Here is a 23094-nt window from a genome sequence, read left to right on the forward strand (position 1 = left end):
GTTAATATCTCTACTTTGAATCTCATGATCCACTGGCCTATACTTCTGGTTGATAATTCCCATCCCCTACTGAACCAGTAACTGGATCACTGCCAGAATCTGACAGTCTCTCTCCTGGCTGCACGAACAGCTTTGCATTACAGGCACTGAACATGCACACAATGCCATCCAGAACTGGCTCCGGCCAGCACATGTACAAATTTCTAGCTAGGAAAGATTTCAGAGAATGTTTTTAAGTTCAGCTCAAGCTTTGCTTCCTAAGAATTGTATCTTTTCACACAGTTCTCTTCCCGCTTCACTTAGGGGATGTGCAAGCATAGGTTCAGAGTTTTTTGTACTGGCTCTTTCCGACAGTTCACCCCAGATAATACTCCCACCAACTCGCATTTCCTGGTCTTCAGCCTACTGATTGCAGGGACAGAGGAACTGCTGAGCTGGTATCAGGTATCTCAGACTCGCACTCGACTGCAACCAGCACCTGCTATAACAGGTGGGGACAGGATGGCCCGGGACAGTTATGGACTACAGCTGTCCTCTCCTGCAGACACACGGGAAGGATAGATACTCCTTGGAAGGGGAGTTTTGTACTCCAGGTACACAGCATAGGCTGTAATCGTGACTGCTCCCACCAGCAGCTGGGTCAGTCTTCAGAACTAGCCGTGAACCACAGGGAAATGAACTGCACATCGGGAACTTCAGAAGGAACAACTCTTTACTGAGCTATTTACTTCCTAGCAAGGTGACACTCAGGGAGCCTCAGGTAGGGAGCCCTACAAGGCAAAGCAGGCTTGGCTCAGAGACCGCAGCACACTGACGACCGAGCTAACCTACCTGTAACCACGCCAGTCCCACAGAGCCATCTCCTTCCCTCCAGCTCATCTCCTCTCTATCCCATAACCAAACGCTCCACACTCACCTCCAGCGCACACATCCCAAAGGAGTAAATGTCCACAGCGGTGGTGACGTTGGCAACTTCTGTAACGCAGAAACAAGGCTCTGTTGTCAGTCCATCCCTGCACTCAGCAGTAGGACTATCCCGACAACCCTTCAGCCCTCCCTGTCTCCTCTGCTGTTCAAAAAACAATGGGGTTGGAGCATTTAAACAGGCAGATAACACTAAACTGTTAAAGCCACGTCTCTCATGAGCACGCAGCTGTAAACAAGATGCAAGAACTGCCTGGAGGCATCAGTGAATCAGGCCAGCAAAACCCAGGCTAGAAACTGTTGCCACGCCATACCTCCATACTCCGGGGCGAAGAAGTGCAGGTTCTTCTGCTCCTCACGACATGTCTTCACATGGTTGTTAATTGTGTCCGGTGCCACTGGGAAGGGGGGCGGGGGGGAAAGAAAGAAAGAAATGAATGCTTAAGACACAGCAGTCCTTAGCCCACCCCCAGCTAGACCCCAGGGCTCTCTAGCTGCCCAGAGCGGAGTGGAAGCACAGTGGAGTTAATTGGCCCCTCATCAGTCCCCATCTGCGCAAGGCAGGTCAGGGGACCTGTCCCGAAACATTTCTCCATCGTCTCCTTGGCTGCATGTTCACCAGGGCAGCTCAGCAAGAACCACCCTGGAGTCCACAGCATCTGCTGAAAAGCAAGGGGCAGGGGGAAATCAAGGACTCTCCTCTTACAGCGCCATTCCCAAAAGCACCTCACTTAAGTCAGACCTACAGCATTTGTCATGAGCAGCCTGGCTATCTCAGAAGCCCTAGGAGCAGCCAGAGGCGGCAAGATTACTGCAGTTAGAGTCACCATCTCGGGGCTCTGGGAGAGGGACAGCTTCACAAGGCAACTCTTCTCAGCAGGACACGACGCTGGTGCCAAAGAGCCTCAAGGCTAAGCCAAGCAGAGTTGCTTAATGAGGAGAGTTAATCACCCTGACAGCAGAGGCCTCACCACAGCCAGGACCCGCACGGCCCCCGTCACAAATCACTCGGAGCTGCAGAGAGGGACGAAATCCCAGCCACAAGCACAAGCAGCAAACCACAGGCACAAGCTTCATAGAAGATAACCCCTCATGACGACTGTGCCTGGAAAGACCGCGGACAGCTTTCCAAATCCAAACAGCAAGCTCCGCCAGGGAGAAACACTGAGGGTGACAGGAGTCAGTCACTGTCCCATCTGAAGCTCTGCTTCCACCCTAGAACATAAGTCTCTTACAGTGTCAGGCCCATCTTTGTCACTCTCCTGGGCAACCACAGCTCGCCTCCACTGCTGCGACGCGGACTTGTGCACGCCAAACTGCTCGTATTTCTCCAGGTGTTCCTGCGTTGGGGCAGGACACACCAAAGGGGATGCCCAGCTGAACGAGATGGAAGTAGTCCCCAGCCTCCGGGAAGAGCTGTTCTCTAGGCTCTAGTGAGACAAGCAGGATCTTCCCCGATAACCCAGCTCGGCCACCCAGCGCAGCACACACCATATCATATTTCATTCAAACATCGGAAATGGAGCTTGCTCCATTGGCCAGCATCTGCTTTCCCAAACAACTGTTCATGGGCAGCTTACTCCTTTTTGTTCTTGTTTACATTAGAACTTCATTAAGACTACTTTACTGATACCATCATATTGATACTTTCATTAAGACTACTTTACTGATACCATCAGGTCCTCTCAGCTTCATCACACTAAGCAAACTAAGCTAAATTATTCATTTTCCTCATAATACTAGCTCCCCGTTTTCCCAGTGACTGCTTTAGGTGAGGTCTGGCCAGGGCCAGGCCCAGTCACACCAACAATTCTCTACTGGGGACTTGGCCCCAGTGGATCTGAACATCACACGCGAGTGACACGGCTGTAAGAAGAGGCAAGTGAGTCACGTTCATCTCGTGATCAGCTAGTGCAGGCCAGAGCCTCCCCAGTTCCCAGCTGATGAGCTCTGGGGTTTTGTGCAGCTGTATTCTGCACTACTGAATCACCTTCCACTGCAGTTAGTCCGGTCCTCTAACGTCTTCCTCTGCTTCTGGGGGATATCCTCCCCACCTCAGCACTACGCGCTCCACGTACCTCCATTAACAGCCCCAGAATCAACGAGACCAGCGCTTGAGAACTCCAGACCCCTTCGGTGGGGAGCTCCTTGTTTGGCCTCCGCCTGTCGCCATGCCCCTCAAGCCAGGGCCTTACTCCGCATACACAAGTTTTCTCCAGCATAGGGGGTTCTTACACTGGGCCTTCTAAAGAGCTTGCCAGACACCCGAACTAGAGTTCAGTCAACTTGCTTTTGTCTGAACTCAATTAAGAGCAATATCTGACTTAGGCAGCCCACGGCTGATATGTAGAGGCCTGGTCTATTGGTGGCTACTAAGAGAGAAGGGCTAAGCCAAGACTTCTCCAGCATTACTGCTATTTCCTGCTTCCTTTCTAGATGTTTTAGCCAAGGAATCAAAATCAGGTGAACAGCACTGCCCCCAGTCTCCCCCAGTAATTTATGCTTTTGCATTCAAAAGGACACCTCACCGCTGCACAAACAAGCTACTTAGTGTCATGTTTTGTCAGGTTTTGGATATTTCAGAATCACAGAACAGAATCACAGAATGGTAGAGGGTGGAAGGGACTTCTGGAGATCACCTAGTCCACCCCCCCTGCTCAAACAGGGTCACCTAGAGCACGTTGCCCAGGACCTGTCCAGATGGGTTTTGAGCATCTCCAAGGATGGAGACTCCACAACCTCTCTGGGCAACCTGTTCCGGTGCTCTGTCTCCCTCACAGTAAAAAAAAAGTTTTTCCTTAGATTCAGATGGACCTTCCTGTGTTTCAGGTTGTGCCCACTGCCTCTTGTCCTATCGCTGGGCACCACTGAAAACAGTCTGGCCCCATCCTCTTTACAGCCTCCCTTCAGATATCCACAAGGGCACCATGCTGGCTCATGGCCAAACTGGTGTCACCAGCACCCCAGCAGCTCCGCAGAGCTGCTTCCCAGCAGGGCAGCCCCAGCCTGTCCTGGGGCAGGGGGTTATTCCTCCCCAGGGGCAGAACCTGCACTTGCCTTTGCTGAACTTCCTGAGGTTCCTCTCTGCCCATTTCTCCAGCCTGTCAAGGTCCCTCTGAAAGGCAGCCCAGCCCTCTGGGGTATCAGCCACTCCTCCCAGTCCTGTATCATCAAACTTGCTGATGCGCTCCGTCCCTTCATCCAGGGCACTGATGACTAAGTTGAAGAGGACCGGACCAACTACTGACCTCTGGGGTACACCACTGGTTACTGGCCTCCAACTAGACTTTGCGCCACTAATCACAACCCTCTGAGCTCTATTTAACACTGTCAGTTGAGGATTTGTCTTCAAAAAATTTAAATCTCTGCATCTCAAGACATTCAAAACTTCTGCTGGGCACTTGCAGGAACCAAAAATAATTTCCCCTGATTTATACTTTACTGGTAGGGTGAGTGATGGAGATAAGGACAGCTGCAGCCCTACAAAGCTCCAGAGACTGACTGTAACCGGAAAGGCCATGTTGCTGGAGATGCACACCGACCTGAGTACTGAGAAATTTGGATCAGGAATGAATTTTTCCTCCATGTCAGACTGTCCAACACTATTAATTTTTCAGCATTGCTGGGGCCTGGGCTGTAATTCAGTCTTAAAATCACCCTGACGTATTTCATCTAACATGTTCCCTGTACAGTAGAGCTCTTAGCCTGTTTTATAGAAAGTGGGAAAAACTATTTAGGACTTTTCAGGAAGCCTTCTGTTCTAAAGCCAAAGTTCTGTTTTTCATGGAATGATGGACTTTTGTGCAGCAGGCAGTATACATGAAATACGAAATAGGTGTTTTGGGGGGCACTGCTGGACTTAACACCTATTGCATGCATGATGGCCTCAGACTCCAGGGAACTGGATATTATTAAAAATAAGTCTTAACTTTGTTTTTTCTGCATTTCTTATCAGTGCAATGGATTATAAGATCAAGAAAGAATCATCTTCAGATCGCCTTTGACTATGCAGTTCTGTACAGGGCGAGGTCTGGGAACCACCACACCAAGACTCTGCACGTTTCTGAGCTGCTGCCAAGCAAGCACCAGACCCACGAAGGGCAGAGGCATCGAGGCCTGCCCTGAGGCAGAGGCACTGTCAGGAGTGACGGTGCTGCAGGAACTCAACACATCCCGCCTTGTGCCAGACCAGCGCTCTGACAGGAGTTCTGACAGGGTCCACCCAGGACCTCGCTTCTGCTCCACACTTAGCAGAGTCTGCCAAGCACAGAGTCATGTTCCAAACCACGTTTTGATTAGCTTCATTTTCTAAGAGGTCTTTAAACACTGTTAGCACAGTCACTAAGAGGTGTCTGCTGAATGGCAGGAGCCAGGTCCCATCCACCCATTCTGTCCTTTGCTCCTGGGCACCACTTAAGAAAGGGGAAGAGGCGAGGTCAATCACTAAAAAGGCATTAGCAACAGAAACCTTAGGCAGTGGTGTGATACAGGCACTCGCACAGTGCGTTCTGTACTAGAAGGGCAAGTTACAATGGAATCCTAATCCCACCCCTATTGATAATGGCTCTCTGCACCTTTTTTAGGGTTTCATAATAAGCTTCTCTGCTTTGTCAGGGTCCTAGGGACAGTCTGCAACAGACTGGCTGGCACCAGCAATTCTGTGAAGAGCTGTGTTTGCACTGCATGTGGGAGCTTCTTACTCAGATGCACAGAAAAGCAGGTTTGAATTTGCTGTTTGTTGTAGGTTACCCCGGGACCTGTCCTCTCTGATGTTCTGGTCCTTGTGCCTCCAGACTTGCAGAATCCCACTGGAATTCCTCAATATGTCATTATTGCAGAGACCGGCTCTGTAGCAGGGTTTGATTAGCCACACTTGGCAAGCATTTTTCTGTTCCAGCAATTTGCATCACGGCTCATATGTGACCTGGCTATGTCACATGCATAAGCTTGCTCTGTTATTGTGAGGCTGAAAAAATGGACTGTTAGAGCAATGGCGTAAGACTACCAGATCCTTCACCGTATGCCTTACGGAGAGCTAAGCAGAGATGGGCTTCTCAGACACACATCTGTCCATTAATTATTGTGACAGCAAAACATTTTTAAAAGCAGCCAAAGTCATAATTGTGAAGGATAAGAACATGGGTCAAACTTTTTTTCTGCCTTAAACGATTGCACAGGGTTCCTACCTGCCACCGACCAGTGCTGTACGCATATATCTTATAAAGCAATTGGATGACAACCCGCCCCATAGGGCTCACAATCTAAAGATGCATCAATACACACGTACAGCAATGAGATTACAGTCTTACGTTTACATTGTTGGTCCTCGTAGAAACATGTGGCGAGGACTTAGGGCATGTGCAACCACATCAGGAAATTATTTAAGTGGACAAACATGGGAGAATGGTGTACCTAGTGATGGCTCTTAATTCTGTAAAGAATCAGATGCAGGAAAGTCGGGGATAGTTATGTTAAGCAAGGACAAACAGCGAAGGCCGAAAAGGCAGGCCAGATCACCATTAACAGTGAATACGCCTTTCTCAGCCACAGAGAAGGGGAAGACAGCAAGGGGCAGTCTACAAGAGGAGATGGTACTGCATGACTGATTAGTTTGGCAGGGAATTAGCAATGGGAAGATGGATTTTGGAGAAGGCTTCAGTCAAATCTGGTAGCCATGCAAGGCAGATAAGAAGAGACATGAAATACAGTAGAAGGGAAGGCAAGCAACTTGCCTTTGGCAAGAGAGCTGACAACAAAAGCATGAAGAAGAAAAATAAGTATTATTTACAGGAACGCACGGATCTTGCTAGACATCTCAAACTCTCAAGGACATGCTACCGCAAAGAGATCTCACCAGGGTCAACAGACAGCTCATCAGAAAGCTAGTCAGTCATTAGGAGCATCAGCCAAGAACTCGCTTGGTGGTGTTACTTCCCAGCTGTCACCAATGGCAAGTTTTAGAAGAGATGCTTAATCACACGGACTTGCCCTTTTAAACACTACATGCTGCGGAAGACATTTTCCTCTTGCCCTGTATCCCGTTCTCACGCACCTCTGTTCTGCGTTCACCACCTCCTCCCTGCAAACAGGCAGGCTCAGCAGTCCTTCCTTCGCTCTCAAAAACTCAAGGGTTAAAGCAGCCATTGAGGGGGACCATTCAACTCAAAGTCTATTGCATGCTCTGAAACAGGAACAGATTATTCTACTCTTCTAGTAAAGTGTGGATGTATACGGTACTCCAGATCTCAGCAGGTTTAGAAAGCAGAGGGGAAAAAGATGAGTCAGGAGGGTCAACAACTAGCCTTTAAGATGAGCCCCAGGCTTGTTCAGCAATCCAGCAGCAGGTGACCATTAACTATCCCATCCTTGCTGCACTGCACCAGCACCACAGGGATCCAAAATTCTTCGCCTGACTGCAAGACCATTTGTTCGCAGCTCCCAAGGGATGGCCGCAGAGCCAGGATTCGTATTGGCCCACATTTATCACCCTCTGCGCTCAAACACTCAAGACAAAGTTTTCACTACCACAAAAGGCAGTGAGAGGCTTAAGGCTGCGCAGAAACAAAGCATTTCACAGTTCACTTCATTTGCACACTAAAGTGACATAGGCATTTTCTTAAGGGAGGGCACAGCAGAGAAAATAAGCAGCTAGGAAGCTATCAGTGACAAACTGAAGTACACAGCCGTTCAGCATGGAATGAAAACAAAAACACAGCAGCAGATGCAAAGTGATGACAGAATACAAGCATCTTACAGTCCTGCAGATCTAATTCAGGGGCTGTAAAAAACTATTTGGATTTTACTGTTAATTATTATATTCATTCAAAGACACTAGTTGGTACTTATTTGCAACACAGCCACCAGAAGCAAAAAGATTTAACAGCTGAATAATGAGATAAAGGGGTGAAGAGGTTCATTACAAGAAAAGCTCGCTATGTACAGTTACCCATGTGCCGAAGTAGAGCCCCCCAACCACTTACACCTGTGTTTATCCTTGTCACATCCACTGGCACTGCATCTGAGCAGTGCAACTAACGTCTGCCTAAAACACAACCAACGTTATTACTTCAAAGCAAATACCGCTGCAGCAGAAGCAGAAGCACTTGCAGCAGGGAGCTGGCATCACACAAAAACCAGTGTAGCTGGAGAGAGGTATCCTTCTCCACACCAATTAACATAAAAGCGTAGAGATGAACAACGAAAGGAAGTAGCAGAACAACCGTGCTGCGTCAAGCTTTCTGTGGAAGGATAGATGACATTTATACGTTAAGTAAAACTCATTCTTGTAGTTTAACTGATGTGTTTCTGTCCGGACACAAGACAACACTTCTTCACTGCGATGGCAGCTGAACACTGCAACAGGTAGCCCAGAGATGTTGTGTAAACTCCGTCCTTGGGGATATTCCAAACCTGAGCAGACACCGTCCCGGACAGCTCGCTTTAGCTGACCTGCTGGAGCAGGGGGTTGGACCAGACGATCTCCAGAGCTCCCTTCCAACCTCAAATATCCTGTGAATCAGTTTGACCATGTCTATAACATACAAGTGGAAAGCGGGAGCTGGCAGCGCAGGAGGTGCAAAACAGTAGACACAAGAATAGATAAATAGGACCTGTAAGATAAGTATCTGTAAAACCTGCCCACATACAAATCTACAGCAGGCATTTAAGAGCTTATTAGCACTTTATCTGGGTGAGTTCACGATACAAACAACTTCATTCCAAACCAAGTATCCAGGGAGACTTGAAATCTTGTGTGCTGCTGTGCTGAACACAAAACCAGTCCAGTCAAACTCTGCAAGGTCTAGACCAAAGGAATGAAGTTCCCAAGACTGGGCAAACCACTGCTTGGGTTGCATCATCTGACTGCAACACAGTACTTATGTCAAAAAGATGAAGGGGCAGCTAACAGAAGCAAGATTGCTATTCTTGCTTAATTCATTTACAGCTGAAATGGCAGGGAGCTAATTAACTATAGCAGACCCACATAACTGCAAAAGAATTACCTCGAATCAGAAAAACAAGAAAAGAAATTCACTGAATTGCTATGGACCAGCCTACTCTGGGGGAATCTTCTACTGACAGACCCAGAAGACAGACAGACACCGAAAATCAGAGTCCCCAAATATGTGATTACTAAAATTGTTTTATCTTTTGAACAGCTCTGTCTAACAGAAGTTTGGATTGAATCAGTATAAATGCATAGTCAATTCAAATGCAGTTTGGGTCTACGAGTTTAAGCACAACATCTCAAGCTTAACTCTAAATTCCCTACACTTCAGACCTCACGTTTCTGTGATTAGCATTGCTTTTACAACATGCCAAGGTAAAGCTGCACAACCAAATGGTCTTAGAAGACTTAAACAGAAAAAAGCACATCCCTTAATAGCAGAAGCTAGAATCAAAACACAACTCATCCCACATGCCTTAAGGCCCAAATCATACAGAATTCCAAGTAAAGCCCATTAACAATCAGGGAAAATGCTAAGCATTTCATCCTGTAGATTTAAAATACTTGTTAAGTTTGTATTCAAGTGATCTATCAAGAACTGACACCAAGAAGCTTACTAAACTGTTAATGCTCCCCATGCCTTCCATCAAAGGACTCCAAACAGAGTAAGCACATGCCACTGCTGTACCAATATTGAAACAGGGAAACAAAGACCTGGGTGACTATAAAACAGCTCCCCTCACACGTCCCGCAATGCCACAGAAAAGCAAATACAAACCACAATCCAGCAAAGACGCAGCAGCAGGCCCCTTCAATGCAATAGAAAAAGGCAGAGTAAATTTGATCACAGAAAAGGCAAGTTTCTATAACTTGGAGCACTAAACAGGGAATTGAAACAACAGGGAATCTTTTTAGAAGATCCTACTTAGTTCAAACTGGCAACCAGTCTAGACAATAGCCGCTTTCTGGTGTTTTCATGAATAAGATTAACTTTTTCATGCTGCCATGAATAAACTGAGCAAAGGCAGCAAGCGTCTGAAGCCAAAGCTAGCTTTTAAACCTGCAAAATAAAAAAGACAATTTGATACCTTCACAGCATACTAGCACACACATCTGCTAAGTGTGCATTTCACTCAGTCACTTTGCAACAAAACCACAAAGACGCCAATTCTTACCACCAAAACCAAACGGAGAGAGAAAAAACCAGCACCACCAGCTGAAGTGACTGCTGCATCAGTGATGTGCCCACACGCTATGCTCTAACAGTCAGGTGTCAACTGCAATTTCAGAAAACTAACCACAGCAATTAGAAGCCTCTGTGCCCAGCTTTACACCTAACACATGCTGCACAGAATTGTGACTCTTTCCTTCCAGCTGTACTCCACAGCTAGAATTTAACCAAACTTGTTTTCACTCCTCCTAAAAGAAAATGGTTGCCACTTACCTCTGACTCTGTTCCTCCTGCCTCGAGTTGTGTGCTTATACATGAAGTCAAGGCAGGTCTCTGCTAACTATTTCTAGCAGCTGCGTCCTAAAAGGCCTTCTAATTGTCACAGACTGACAGTCAGCCCCAAGCTACTGGACCCAGTTTGTTCAAGAGTTCCTCAAGAACAGACCGAACGTGAAGAATCTTCATTTCATGGCAGGCTCTTACTCTAGGGAGTCTCCAGGACATCACAAAACATAGGGAAAAACAAACAACAAAAAAAACTTTTCAAAAGAGTGAGCTATCTGAAAAGTGGCATAGGGTATGCGCATCACTTCGGACCTTCTGAAGCATTCTGGGCAAGGAACTACTCATCTGCTCGATCTCATTCCCAGAAGCACCTGGAGTCAGAGACGAACCTTCTCCTCTGCTAGCAAAAGTCTGCCTTAGTTTGGCCAAGTTTCTAAGCAATTAAAAATGTTTGGCTCTGTTGAGGATGTGCTCGACTCTACACATAAAACTGAATAGCTAGAAGCTAAAACCTCAATAGCTAGAAGCTAGAACTACACAAATTCAGATTAAATCTTTTTAACCCACTTTCCTATTTTTCTGGTAGATTTTTCTATGCCCAATTTCAAATATCCAATAATTTTTCTTTAAAACACACTTTACCTAGTTCAGAAAAAAAGAGTCAGATGTAAGATACCCTAGTAATCCCCACGTGATTTCTATATCACCTACGGAGTGTCTCAGGTATCTCTGAAAGATTTGAGAACAGCATGACAAGTCTTTAAACATCAGGTGACAAAGTTCGAAGAGTGAAGAAATGACTAAAATAAGATTAGTTATGAAAACCGGTCATTCACAACTTCATTAGTTCAATGCTCAAAAGACACAGGAGTCATATACTGAGCAGTGTTTTCAAACCCCAAATCACTTTTGAAGATTTAAGGATTATGCAGCCTTCCAGCTCTCATGTCAACAGCACACAGCAATAGTACGATACAGTTAAATCCAGTTCAAGAAACCAGCCGAGAGCGCTCAAAATGTCAAGGTTATCTGATGCTGTCTAAGCACAGATGAGGTAACACACCATTTTCTTAAGCCTGGAGACCACTGGCTGAAGGCCTTTCCTTGCCTTATTAGAATGAGAGCCCGAGAGCCTTTTGTTGTGTTCAAGAAAAGCGTGGTGGCTTGATTGCCGGGAAACGGCTGGACAGTCCTGAGCCTTGGTACCACCAGCTAGCTGAAGCTGCTCCTAGTCCAACATGCTGAAGCTCGAAGCTCCAGGACCAGACGTGCTGGTGTGCAGCCTCACATCCTCCATCTCGCACAAGCAGCCTGAGGCACACGACTGTCCAGGCAACTGTTTGCAAAGCCCGACCTGCCGAGCTCGCAGCACCCCGGGAAGCAAGCCATCCGCGAGGGAACCTGCCCTCCTCCGGGCGCAAAGCCTGACCGCAGGAACTGCCCCCGCAGCTGCACAAGCTGTCAGATCCAGCCCTGTGCGAGCGCCTCTGCTCTCGGGATGCTGCAAAGCGGTGCATCGCATCACATCCTCTCTGCTCTCCCGGCTCTGCAAAGCAGCGCATCGTATCCTCCCTCTGCAAGCACTCAGACTACACGGAGGCCACTTCGATACGCCCTCCTCCCTCCACCATGTCCACCTGACAGCTGGTGGGTTCCAAACTGAAACAAGTTCTGACCATGGAGAACAACCCTGGTGGAAAATAAATAAATACATGAATGCCCAAGTTTCCCCCAAAACAGAGCTTTGGATGGAGAAAAATAAATGGCAAGCCTCGCTGCACAACCAGGGAATCATTTGGGTAGGAGATCTTTCTGGCTGTGAGGAGCAGGACAGATTTCACTGAAACATTCATCTTAAAAACAAAACGTCTAAGGAGGTAAAACTACAAGCAAGCAACTGGATATCTAAGCACAAAACAAAAACTATTCCAGATCTGGTGCTCAGCCAAGTCTAACAGAATAGTAGCAGGAAAGAGTCTAAATGTACACGGAAAGTTCAGTTTGGAACAGCTCAGAACAACGCATCCGACGGCTGGGCATGCAGAAGCTGGCATGCGCGAGGGTCCATGGAGTAGCACACTGAGAACAAGGAGGGAAGAACTAACACTCGGGAGGCTTCAAAAAGGGCAGTGCTCCCTCTCTGTAAGGCTTCGGCTGAGCGCAAAAGGAACAGCTTGCACCCCAGCACAGAACAGAGGTCTCGCAAGCAGCATGGGCCTAAGCTGAACAATTTTACACCAGCCTTATAGCAAGGGAACACTATAAATTACAGTTAGAGTGTGTATGTGTGTAGGTGTGGGTGTGTAGCAAGGCACGTGTGTGTATATATATATAAAACATACATTACATATATACACATTATATATATACACATTTAAAATATATATATATATACACATATAGCAGTACAGTCACACCACAGGAGTGGAGAAGTTTGCTCACCATTAGCAAAAATCCTATGAAAGACTGTTGGTAACAGAGCAGCCCGTAAGCGGAAAGTAAAACAAGACAGAAGTCAATGAGTTGATGAAACAGCAAGCACTTAATACTGATACAGACTGCTGGGTCAGAATCAGAGCAAAACGCAGACAAGACTGAGAGCCTGGCCCTGCCTCCAACCGTCTCTGTAAATCAACTTAACCAAGGAACATCAGCACTTCTAATTGAGAAGTGGCCTCTGACCCGCAGAAGATCATAGTCAACTCTGAGGCAAAGAAGCTGCAAATGCTGTTAGTTCTGCAAGTGCTCGACAGTCCATTTCCATCCCCCTTCGGCAGACACTGACCTCTCTCTAACAGCCCAGCAGCCTCTCCTGGGCGTGGATCTTCGCGGCAGCACCCGTGCTTACATACCTGGCCAAATGATTTAACATTTGAGTTAAGACCAAGTAAGACCAGGTCAGCTGGCACCCAGGACTGCACTGGAGAGAGGCTGTGGACACGCTGAAGCATAAATATGTACCCAGCCCTACAGGTCACAGGTATGCTGCAGACAGGACAGCATTTCCAGCCCAGTGCCTGGAGGCTCTATTTGGAAATATTCTGGCGTAACACCAAGCTTCCACCCATGCCCTGCGGGACACCTCACTCGGCTACCAGCTCCAACTGAGCGAGAGATATAAAGTGGTAGTACCTGGCCAGAGCTCACGGGGCACCAGAAGTCATTACAGGACTCCCCAGCTGGAGCCCCCAGGTCTGCGGGGGCACTCCAGGAGCTGCTTCGAGGGCTTTTTATTGTTGTTTTTTATTCTAACCTATCACCTCTTTCCACGTGTGACTGGTTCTCACATTCCCAATGCGAACTACAAGAAACATCTCAGCGCTGCTGAACACCCGCAAACAGCGGCTCTCTGCTGCACTTGAGGCAGATCAAACATCTTATCTAAACACTGTTCTTCCTTTGCACCGAGTACCTGTCACACTGAAACATCCTCTTGCAGCTTGCTCCCTTCACAGCCCATTTGCTAGACAGAACAGATATGCACAGACCCAACAGACCCCCCCGCTCTCCCCCCTGCCCCACACACACGAGGACAGCAAAGCCATCTAACTCTGGAAAAAAAAGCTCCTTTTCCAATCCCAGAACCAACTGCAGAAAAATTAGTTTTTAGCATTCTAGTCACATCCTGGAGAACTCACTTGCCCTCATGACAGAGAAACGGGTGCTAAGAGCTTGCAGAGGAGTGCACAGAAGAAGAGAGCTCACAAGGAGTGTTTTCGTTTGACCACAACTCTATAAAGCAACTGGAATATTCTTATCTCCTAAAACACCAACAGCAGGTCTAGGAGTTTTAGGTATCTCTCCTATTCTCACCAGAAATCTCCCAAAGCTCTCTCCCCATTTGATTCTCTTCCTATTTAAATCTATTAACCTTTACTTTATGCAACCAAAAAAAATGTCAGGAAAAAGAACGGATTAAGAATGGCTTTCACGCTGTTGAGCAGTGTGAGACATCCTCCCTCTTTCCCACTCCCTTTTTCTTCCACATGACCTACTGCACATAACAGTTTCTTTCACATTTCAGCTGAGCATCACTTCCAACCCTCTCCCCAAAACCCAATGCAATAGTAACAGCCACATCCTTCTACTAAATTAATTTTTACTTTGCAATGCACAAATGGCCCTGAAAAGATAAAAAACTAATCCAGAACTGTATGTAGAGCAAAAAACAAGGGGCCAGTCTTGCTAGTGCTTATGGTTCTGCAATCTGAAGGAGCAGCAAAAAGTGCTAGACAAAATGGCTGCTCCCACAGCTAACCAGGTGCTGCAGGAGCAAGTAACTGTGTTGCGTTAGAAGTGATTGGTACTTCAGAAGCACTGCTCTTCCACTACTTCCTCACCTAGCAGGAAGGAGGATGTTTTGTGGAACATACTGGTGTCTTCCTTTCCCCATATTTCTGCCTGCATTCAGTGGGTAATTCCCCCTTGCTTAAACCAGAGAGAAGAGCAGCTTTCGGGAGCTGAATCCGGAATGGTGCTGGGAACAGACAGCACTCAAGAGCAGATCACAGTGCACTCAATCATTGCTCCCCTTAAATCCATCAGAATTACTGCCCCACTCCTTTTAAATACACATGGGAGAGTTTTCAGATATCTGCCACCTCTGAAAAGCAACTACATGAAGCAGTAAACATGGACCCAGCATTGCCAGTGACCCCAGAGCAGCTCTCTGTAGGACCTGAACATGAAAATAACCTGCCTGCCTCTTGCGCAGTCAGCAGGACTAGAGAGTCTCAAGCTAGGACGCAGCTAGCAATTCTGGTGACAAAGCTTTGTCTTTCCTGGCTGGGTCGGCACGACAGAACAAGGATACAGCCTGCAACACTGGCAGCTCCAACCCTGGCCTGTGCTGGAGCCAAAGCTGTTCCGTTTGGAGAATTCTTCTTCTGATCAGAACTCCACTTGCATTCTCTTCCTTTTTATTTAAGAAAGGATCAGAATATCCCCAAATAAATCACTTCATTTCTGAATACAAGGTGAGCAAGGCAGTCCAGAACTGGAGTAGGAGAAAGTTTGCTTAGGAACAACTGGAATTAAGCACTACTCCTGCCTATTTGTGCTTCCAGAGCATGTCCTCTTCAGGACTACCAAGTAGTCTTGCTGTGGATACAGCTGTTAGAGCACACAGACACTCACTACTCTTAAGAAGAGCACATCAGTCTAACTGCCCCTGTTCCTTACAGTATGACTAAGAGAAACAAAGCTCTATGGAAGGTGGGGGCAGGGGGGTAGAAAAACACGTAACTGTGTTGAGGCAACTGTTTATGAACCAGAACCAATGAAGAGTTACCTTTCTTCTAGACAGCTTTTGAATGACACCACTCAGAGTCTGAATGCTCCCGAGAATGCCCTGTCTGCTGATAGCAGAACTACCCTCTCATATCAAGCCTCAGCCCTAGAAACAAAGCTAACAATGGTTTCTTTTTGCAAACAAAGTGTCAGCTACCAGTCCAAAAGACTGCAGCTGCATAGTATGTTTAAACTGAACTAGAAAGGGCAGGATCTCTTATGTACTCCTTGAGTGCAGCCTACAGGATTTCCCATAAGTGGCCTGAATTAAATGCCCCTGAGGCAGTCGTGTTTGCCCGCAGGCAGGGATCAGATGCATGCAGCTCTTGGAAATCCTTCCCACCAGGACAAATTCAGAGAAGGATGATAAAGTGAATCCTGTGATGGCATCGGCCTATACAAAGGGCAGGATGTCAGTAAGTTCACAGGCAGGTACAAAGCCCAGTGCTCCTCCTGCCCTGGTCCAGCCTGCCTGCCTGCAAGCATAAATCGGAGCCTTTTATAGACAACAGAGACCCCAGTTCTGGAATGAAGAGACAATACAAGAGTTCTTTGGTGGACAGGAAAGCCACAGCGGTCTGCGGTTTGTGAAGAGAGATTATTTTTAGACGACAGATAAAGCAGAGTATTTTTCCCTGCACACTGTCAGCACCAAGCCAAGAACTCATACAGAGAAAAGTCTACAGGTCGGCAAGTGCACGCTTCTCCGGTTTGAGAATCCTTGCAGAAGCCAGAACACAGATAGCAAAACTGCCAGTGGAAGGGGACGTCAAGTGCCAGATAATACATCCCGACTGCATGTAGATTTTTAGAGGCACGAGAATAGCAACAGAGGAAACAGAAGCAGAGAGTATCCAGAGATGCACCACTAGGAAAATCCTCTCCTGCTTGTGAAATAAACATTTCAGCACAGGTAGCTGCCTGAACGGGGTAGCACGCTGAAGTCCAAGCCAAACAGAGATGCTGGATGAGAACCACAGAGTCTGTAGCAAGTGACACTCATAATCAAGGTTACAAGAAGCACACATGTAACCTTAGCGGACACAGCTCTCAAAGCTTCACAGCACCGGGGGGCAAACTCCACGTGTATTAACAAGAAAGGCTGCTTGCAAGGGAAGGGCAGAGCAGATGAATCCAAGGACAGCGTGTATACAAAACTGGAAAGTTTCAGCACCGTTTCTCAGGTCAGTCCCTTGAGATCAAAAACCGAGGAAGGGGCTGAGAAGGGAAACAGTGCCCAGGATCAATCCCTTCCGTGCCTGAAGGTGGTGCAACCAACAGTGAATTCTTCTGCCAAGCTCCGGTCCAACTGATATGGTGGTGGAGGTACCTGTGTACATTCACGCCTATCATGCCAGATAGCCCTGAAAGGAATCGGATGCCCCGTCCTGATTAAGCAATCTTTTTCCTAGGCAAGGGCCATGTCTAACAAGCCTTACCTGACCCAATTTTGATCAGTCCGTTGTGCTGAATGAAGATGGTGTCACAGGTCAGGTTGCCATGGATGATTGGGGGATCACAGGAGTGGAGGTAGCTAGAGATTCAGAACAGAGCACTGGTGAGGACGCTGCCCAGGGTGAGGCAGGAATCCCTCCCTTCATCCCTCCCCTCTCATAGGTGGTATCAGAAGAGAACAGGAGGGCAAAGGCTACACACCAGGGATTTACAATAGTGGGGAGATAAAGTGACTGCACACCAACCTCTAGGCTAGGCCATAATCACAAAAATTAAGCAACTGGCCTCTTACTAGAGGCTCCAAAACATGGGAGAAAATAAGAAGCCTTCTCTGATCAGTTCTCAAGAAACCAAGAGTACCAAAAGGAAAAGAAAGGATTTCATCTGCCCCAGTACTGGAAAAACACTGCCAATGGATGCTAAAAGGGTTCAAACCAGAGAAGTCAGAGCCTTATTCTGGCCCCACCATACAGCATCCAAAAGGCACTCAATGCTGTACCAATATTAGTGTCTTGTCATGTTTTCCAGCATGCACAAATAAAGCTTTTCAGTGCTGGGGTCCCAGGTACATTTGAGGCCAGCTGGTTTTGCATCCCACTCTGCTTGGCTTTATGTTAGCAGCCAGCACAAATAAGGACTGTCAACTCCAACAAGCTTATTAGGACCCTAACTATGCCGGGACAGCTGTATTTAGCCAAACTGGAGCAGTTTTCTCTGCAGAGTGGGAATCTTGCTCTGATGTCTGCGTTGTTTTTCCAAAGCTATTAGCTACGCGCTAACTCTGACTCAGGTTGAGAAGAGTCTTAAAAAATAAAATAAGATAATAATCCTACTCAGCTGGGTACATTAAGACAGCTGCAGAAGATCTGCATCGTCAAGAAATATACTGATCCACAGCCTCTGCACACACTTGTATTTTCCCAGCTACATGTATACTCCTAACAACATCACAGCACAATTATGAGTGCAGCACACGCTGCAAGGCTGCAGCCTGTGAAGAGCAAGAAAATTTTCTTCGCTCTGCTCACATAGAATTTGATTCAAAACTTCTTTGCAAAATCTTCTCAGCCATGGTTAGAGCCAAGTTTAAAGCCGGACACTCTGGCAGGCTAGAAAATGCTCCCTAATACCCAACTCTCATACTCATTATGGTATCGGTTACCACTGGGATCCAAAAGTTATGTTGCACCATTTTAGAGGCTTCAACATTGTTTAACTGAGGACTCTGGGATTGGTAGAGGAAGTACAGCTGATACTCTGCAGACTGTCACTGGGACAAGAATCAGGCTGCGTGACTGAAAGTCCTCTTCAGATGCCATTCCATGAAGCTTGCTAATGACTGGCAGCAAATGCTCACAGCTTTTAATGCTCTGTACGCAGACAGGCACCGAGGAGGCTGTGTTTAAATGGATGGCTAGATCCGAAGACCTGTACTTCACATACCTGAGAGCAGAGAGGATCTGGGTGCACCAGCGCTTCCAGGCCTAGAGACACAGGAGCAAAAAAGATTAGAAAAAGAGTCATGGGAGAAGAACTAATCCACAGCCCATTCATACGAAGGGACATACCCTCCACCAGCTGTTGTCTGGCCTCTTTTACCCAGTGCCGGTGTGTAGGAAACTAAGAACTTATGGGATCAGTACTCCCATGCGCAATTCAGTTTCCACACATTTGTACAGGTCAAGAAACATGCCTCCCCTCCAAGCACCTCTTATGCACAGACCCCTTCCACCTTTCCTGTAGGCATGTCCCATTCCATACGTGCATATCACAGCACACACCAGAGGCTGCAGAACAGCAGGAAACAAAGCAAGCAGTATTGAGTACCTGTCCCAGACAGCCTGCAACTAAACCAGTTTACAGCAGCAAAAAGGAATTTCAGCCACACATAAGCACCAAGTTGCCTTCTCATTTCCTTCTCCTGCTGAAAGAGCTTTCTGGAGGCTGATGGGCCTCAATGAGGACAGGTGTATATGAAAAAAAGGAGTTACCTTTTCATTCATAGTCTTGTGGTTTTTCTTTGTCTTCTTCAGGAACTGTTTCAAGCTCCCCGAAGACATATATTCAGTGATGAAGATCACCTGTAGGGGCAATACAAGACATTACCCTCTGCTTCACCAGTTACCCACAGGATATAGAGGGAGTGAGAAAATCCAATGGACTACTCTCTTTACTTACCCTAGCCTTATTCTCCTTTACATCAGCCCAGTATTTGTGAAATTTCACAATGTTCAGATGTTCCAGCTGAATTAAGTTGTCAAACACTGCTTTAACTTTCTCCTGCAGCATCAGAAAGACAAAGGTATGTTACATCAGACACTGTGTCAGCCCACATCTTACTCTCTCGCGTCTGGGTGCCCACATATGACACGATACACGTCAAGCTGACTCCATCACACCCTGCACCTCAGCCGAGCACTGTCCAATCACAAAGATAAAACACCACAAGAGCTCACGGAAATAGCACAGCAACAGCTCTCTGTCATATTTTTTGCAGAGGTCAGGCTTAAGCTAAATTTGCTACATCTAAGCAGCACAACATTCCTATCGTGGATGAGTTGCAAGCCCAGACAATAACCCACCTGAAAGGTCACTGACACCTATAAATCCCGCTCTGGCCCAAGGTGTGGGAGACACCTCAGCTTACCTCTTGAAGTTTAAAGTTCTTCCGCTCAGAAAACTGAACCTCATTCCAAACAACTTCCACGCCTTCCTCGGTATCCATGGCCAGGTAGGCACTATCAATCCCTGGGACATTGCGTTGATTCACCTGGATGGAAACAGTGGAAACAGATGCAAGATTCAAGTCAGCAAGATCCGATCGTTGTTATGCGATTCGCTTGACTATTGTGAACTTTGAACATCAACTTTTAAAGAAATGAGCATTCCAGGACTAGATTGTCCCCATGTATTTCAAGAACGGGACAGAACCAAAGGTGAGGACACTGCAGGCCACGTGAGAAGCCAGAGACGGGCATTATTGAGGAAAAACTTTTTTTGCACAGACACGGTTTTGCAGTAAAAACTGCCTTTTGGCGTTCATACAGTAGATCCATCTTTTCTGTTTTATTATAACTGTAGTTCATTTTACCACAAGAACTCCTAACCATACAAAAGAGATGCAAAAAAGGCTCAAACTCAGAGAACTTTCTGGAGGAATTTGCTGAAACGTGCTGATAAATGAAACACGGGAGAAAGGAAACTAATCCAAGCACAGAGAAGCAAAAGCAACGCTGCAAGTTGGGAAGAGACTTGGGAACGGATTACACAATTTCAACTGCTATAACAACTTCTCAAGTCAATAAATTCAGAAGTTAACCCAGCACAAGTACATCTACACCTGGAAAAACAACAACACACACAACAGCATGCACGCACACACACCCCACACAGACATAAGGGGAGGGGCTCTGCTAAAACAAGAGTTTAAAGCATAAAGCCCAACATGAAGATGGCTAGGGCAGCGCAAGAACTTCAGTACTAGATCTGTGCAGGTGTAAGATGGGCAACACTCCTAACAGCAAAGTTTACCGTGATATTGTTTCTTCAGAAACACAGCAACGCTCAAAGACATTTATGGTTCCTCCATCCAATTCTAGAGCACCTTTTCGTACTGGAATGTCTTTCCCATGCTATTTCACAGGCCGAAGTTACAGTCATGGTTAAAGTCCTATTGCACTAGGCAACATGCAGTGATAAGAGCAGATTTCTACCTCAAAGTACACACTTAAAGCAGAGAAGACAGGGTAGAATCTGCTTGTTTAATTATACATCATCGGCCATAACAATTCACCATCACCTGGCCACATAGCCAGAATCACTTTGCTTTCATCAGATCCAACTGTTCCTAAGTCAACATACAGATTCAGCTCGCGCTCCAGACTCATCTTCCACTTGCATTAGCTCCTTGCAGTCCTGGCCATTTCACTGCTTTTCCTACTAACGTTGTCTCACATTCGCTTCCTCAAGGACCCCCTTCGGCATCGCATTTGCTGGAAATCTCTCACCCCCTACAAAGGTATCTCCCCAAATCTCCTACCCCCTGGAAGACGCTTTTACATAATAAAATTGACTCGGTTTCAGCTACCATGTTTATATGCTAATGGGGAACTGACAGAAATATTCTGCCATCCGCAAATTTTATTGGATTAAGCACTGAAATACCCATTCATTGGATATTTTATCAATGGCTTAACAACTTAAACTGACAGCTAATCACTAAAGGTGGGATTTTTTGGTGATCTTCCAAAGGAATCATAACAGGACCAATGATATTCAGTATTTTGAAGTTGTACATGATATACCGGAGCAATAAATGACTACAGGAACAGGGTAGCTATGGAGTGATACAGCTTGCTCAGTAAACTGAGCAGTAAGTTATCCTAATAAAACCAGCGGGGTGACACAGGCAGGAATGAGGAATATCGCCCATAATTACCGAAAGGCAGACTAAATCGCAGAAAACAATCACAGCAGATAAACAATTTAGCATGAAACATTCCCCACCTACCGCAGTCCTGTCTCCTACACAACACTGGGGGGGGAAGGTCTGACACTTGATTCAAGGAGACATTCATCATGTTTATCACAAGACAGTCATTTGCTCTCTCTATATTGATACCGACAGCTCAGTGGTACACCAGGCCGGTTAAGTTTCATCGTTAAAGAAAGCTAAAAGATTGAAGACAAGAAAGGTCAGATAAAATTTATCCCTTTGTATTTTAGTAAGAAAAACATCTAAGGAATGATAGCAGTATAGGATCCCTCAGTATAATTAATAAATAAAGTGGGATGCCAGAAGGCTTTATTAAGAAAAGCTTAAACAAACTCCCAGCCAACTGAAAGTAGACACATGCTTTAGCACTGCCGGGACAAGATATAGCCGCGACCACCCCTGCCCTGTGCCCGTGTATCCCCGATAGTCTCTTCTTTCATCTGACTTTCTGCGTAACCAAAGAGCTTCTAGCTTTGCTGGATTAATTACTTCAGTCCTCACGTATTGACAGCTACTCAGAACCTGCCCTGATGACACAGCCGGTGGGGGTGGACTCGTCGCAGCTTCTCCCATTTCCAGACAAGCGTACCAGACGTAAGTCATGTCCGTGACTCATAGGAAATACTTTAAGGCATCACATATGACTCAAGACACCAAACCCATCTGACATCACTGAGGGTAGAAATCAATTGAAGAGGTGATAAACGGTTTGGACAGAAGAATAAGAAGGGAAAAATGCAGGCAGACGACTGAAAAGGCAAAGGCAAATTCCTTCTTTGCCTAGGTTGCTAAATCACTGCTCCACGTCCCTCCTCCAGACTCAGCAGAAGGGAATCCTAAGCCCTGGCGAAAGCAGGTTCTGGCACTCGTCCCGCACCTTCCCTTCGGTCACAGCCAGCTACTGCCTCCAAATAGCCATTGGTGACTGACTGATGGATGGCTGAGAGCTCAGCAGGTCACGGCCTAGAAGCTCTATGGCAATTAATACTATCGTAAACAGATGCAGTTGGACCAGCATAAATTACAGTTCTCCACAAACTTGACTGAGCAAGAGGAAATCGAAAAGGGGTGTTCAAAATGCTGCCTTCCATGCCTTGCCCTGAAGGGCAACGGGTGCAGCCAAAGGAGGGAGCCTGGTACGCCCACGCCTGAGGAGAAGACACCCAAGAGCAGAAGTCGTCTTCCTCTGAAGAACGCCAAGTTGCTCGCTATCGGGGCGTAAGCGCAGGACAAAGACGATGCAGGTTTACTCCTTGTTCACCCCAACTTCCTGCAAGCTCTTCACATAATTTAAGACTATCTTAATAAGACTTCTTTAATTTTAGTGGTGCTTTGATGACCCAGATCAAAGACCAAGTGCCCATGGACGGTGCTGATGGAGTGACAGAAGAAATCCAAAACCGAGGACTTCAGATGGAGAACCTCGTGCTCCCGGACACAGGGAGGAAGTGAAGCGGGATCAGATCAAGACTGGCATAAATAAAATACCCTGTATCCTTAAAGATGCTGCATTACTCTGAATAGAAG

At 46.7% G+C, this 23094-nt stretch overlaps 1 protein-coding gene across 1 annotated transcript in view; it reads right to left on the bottom strand.

The window, feature by feature from the left end:
- NRBP1 (nuclear receptor binding protein 1) overlaps positions 1-23094 on the bottom strand; it is a 39738-nt gene that overhangs the window by 5763 nt on the left and 10881 nt on the right. Inside the window, exons 3-9 of the mRNA XM_064508125.1 lie at positions 19720-19842; positions 19251-19352; positions 19064-19153; positions 18516-18556; positions 17057-17151; positions 1239-1322; positions 917-975 (exon numbers count right to left, since the gene is read on the bottom strand). Of these exons, the coding sequence (XP_064364195.1) occupies positions 917-975; positions 1239-1322; positions 17057-17151; positions 18516-18556; positions 19064-19153; positions 19251-19352; positions 19720-19842 (594 nt within the window). The remainder of the gene's footprint in view (positions 1-916; positions 976-1238; positions 1323-17056; positions 17152-18515; positions 18557-19063; positions 19154-19250; positions 19353-19719; positions 19843-23094) is intronic.

This window comes from Dromaius novaehollandiae, chromosome 3, assembly GCF_036370855.1.
Source record: "Dromaius novaehollandiae isolate bDroNov1 chromosome 3, bDroNov1.hap1, whole genome shotgun sequence".
Taxonomy (NCBI): Eukaryota; Metazoa; Chordata; class Aves; order Casuariiformes; family Dromaiidae; genus Dromaius; species Dromaius novaehollandiae.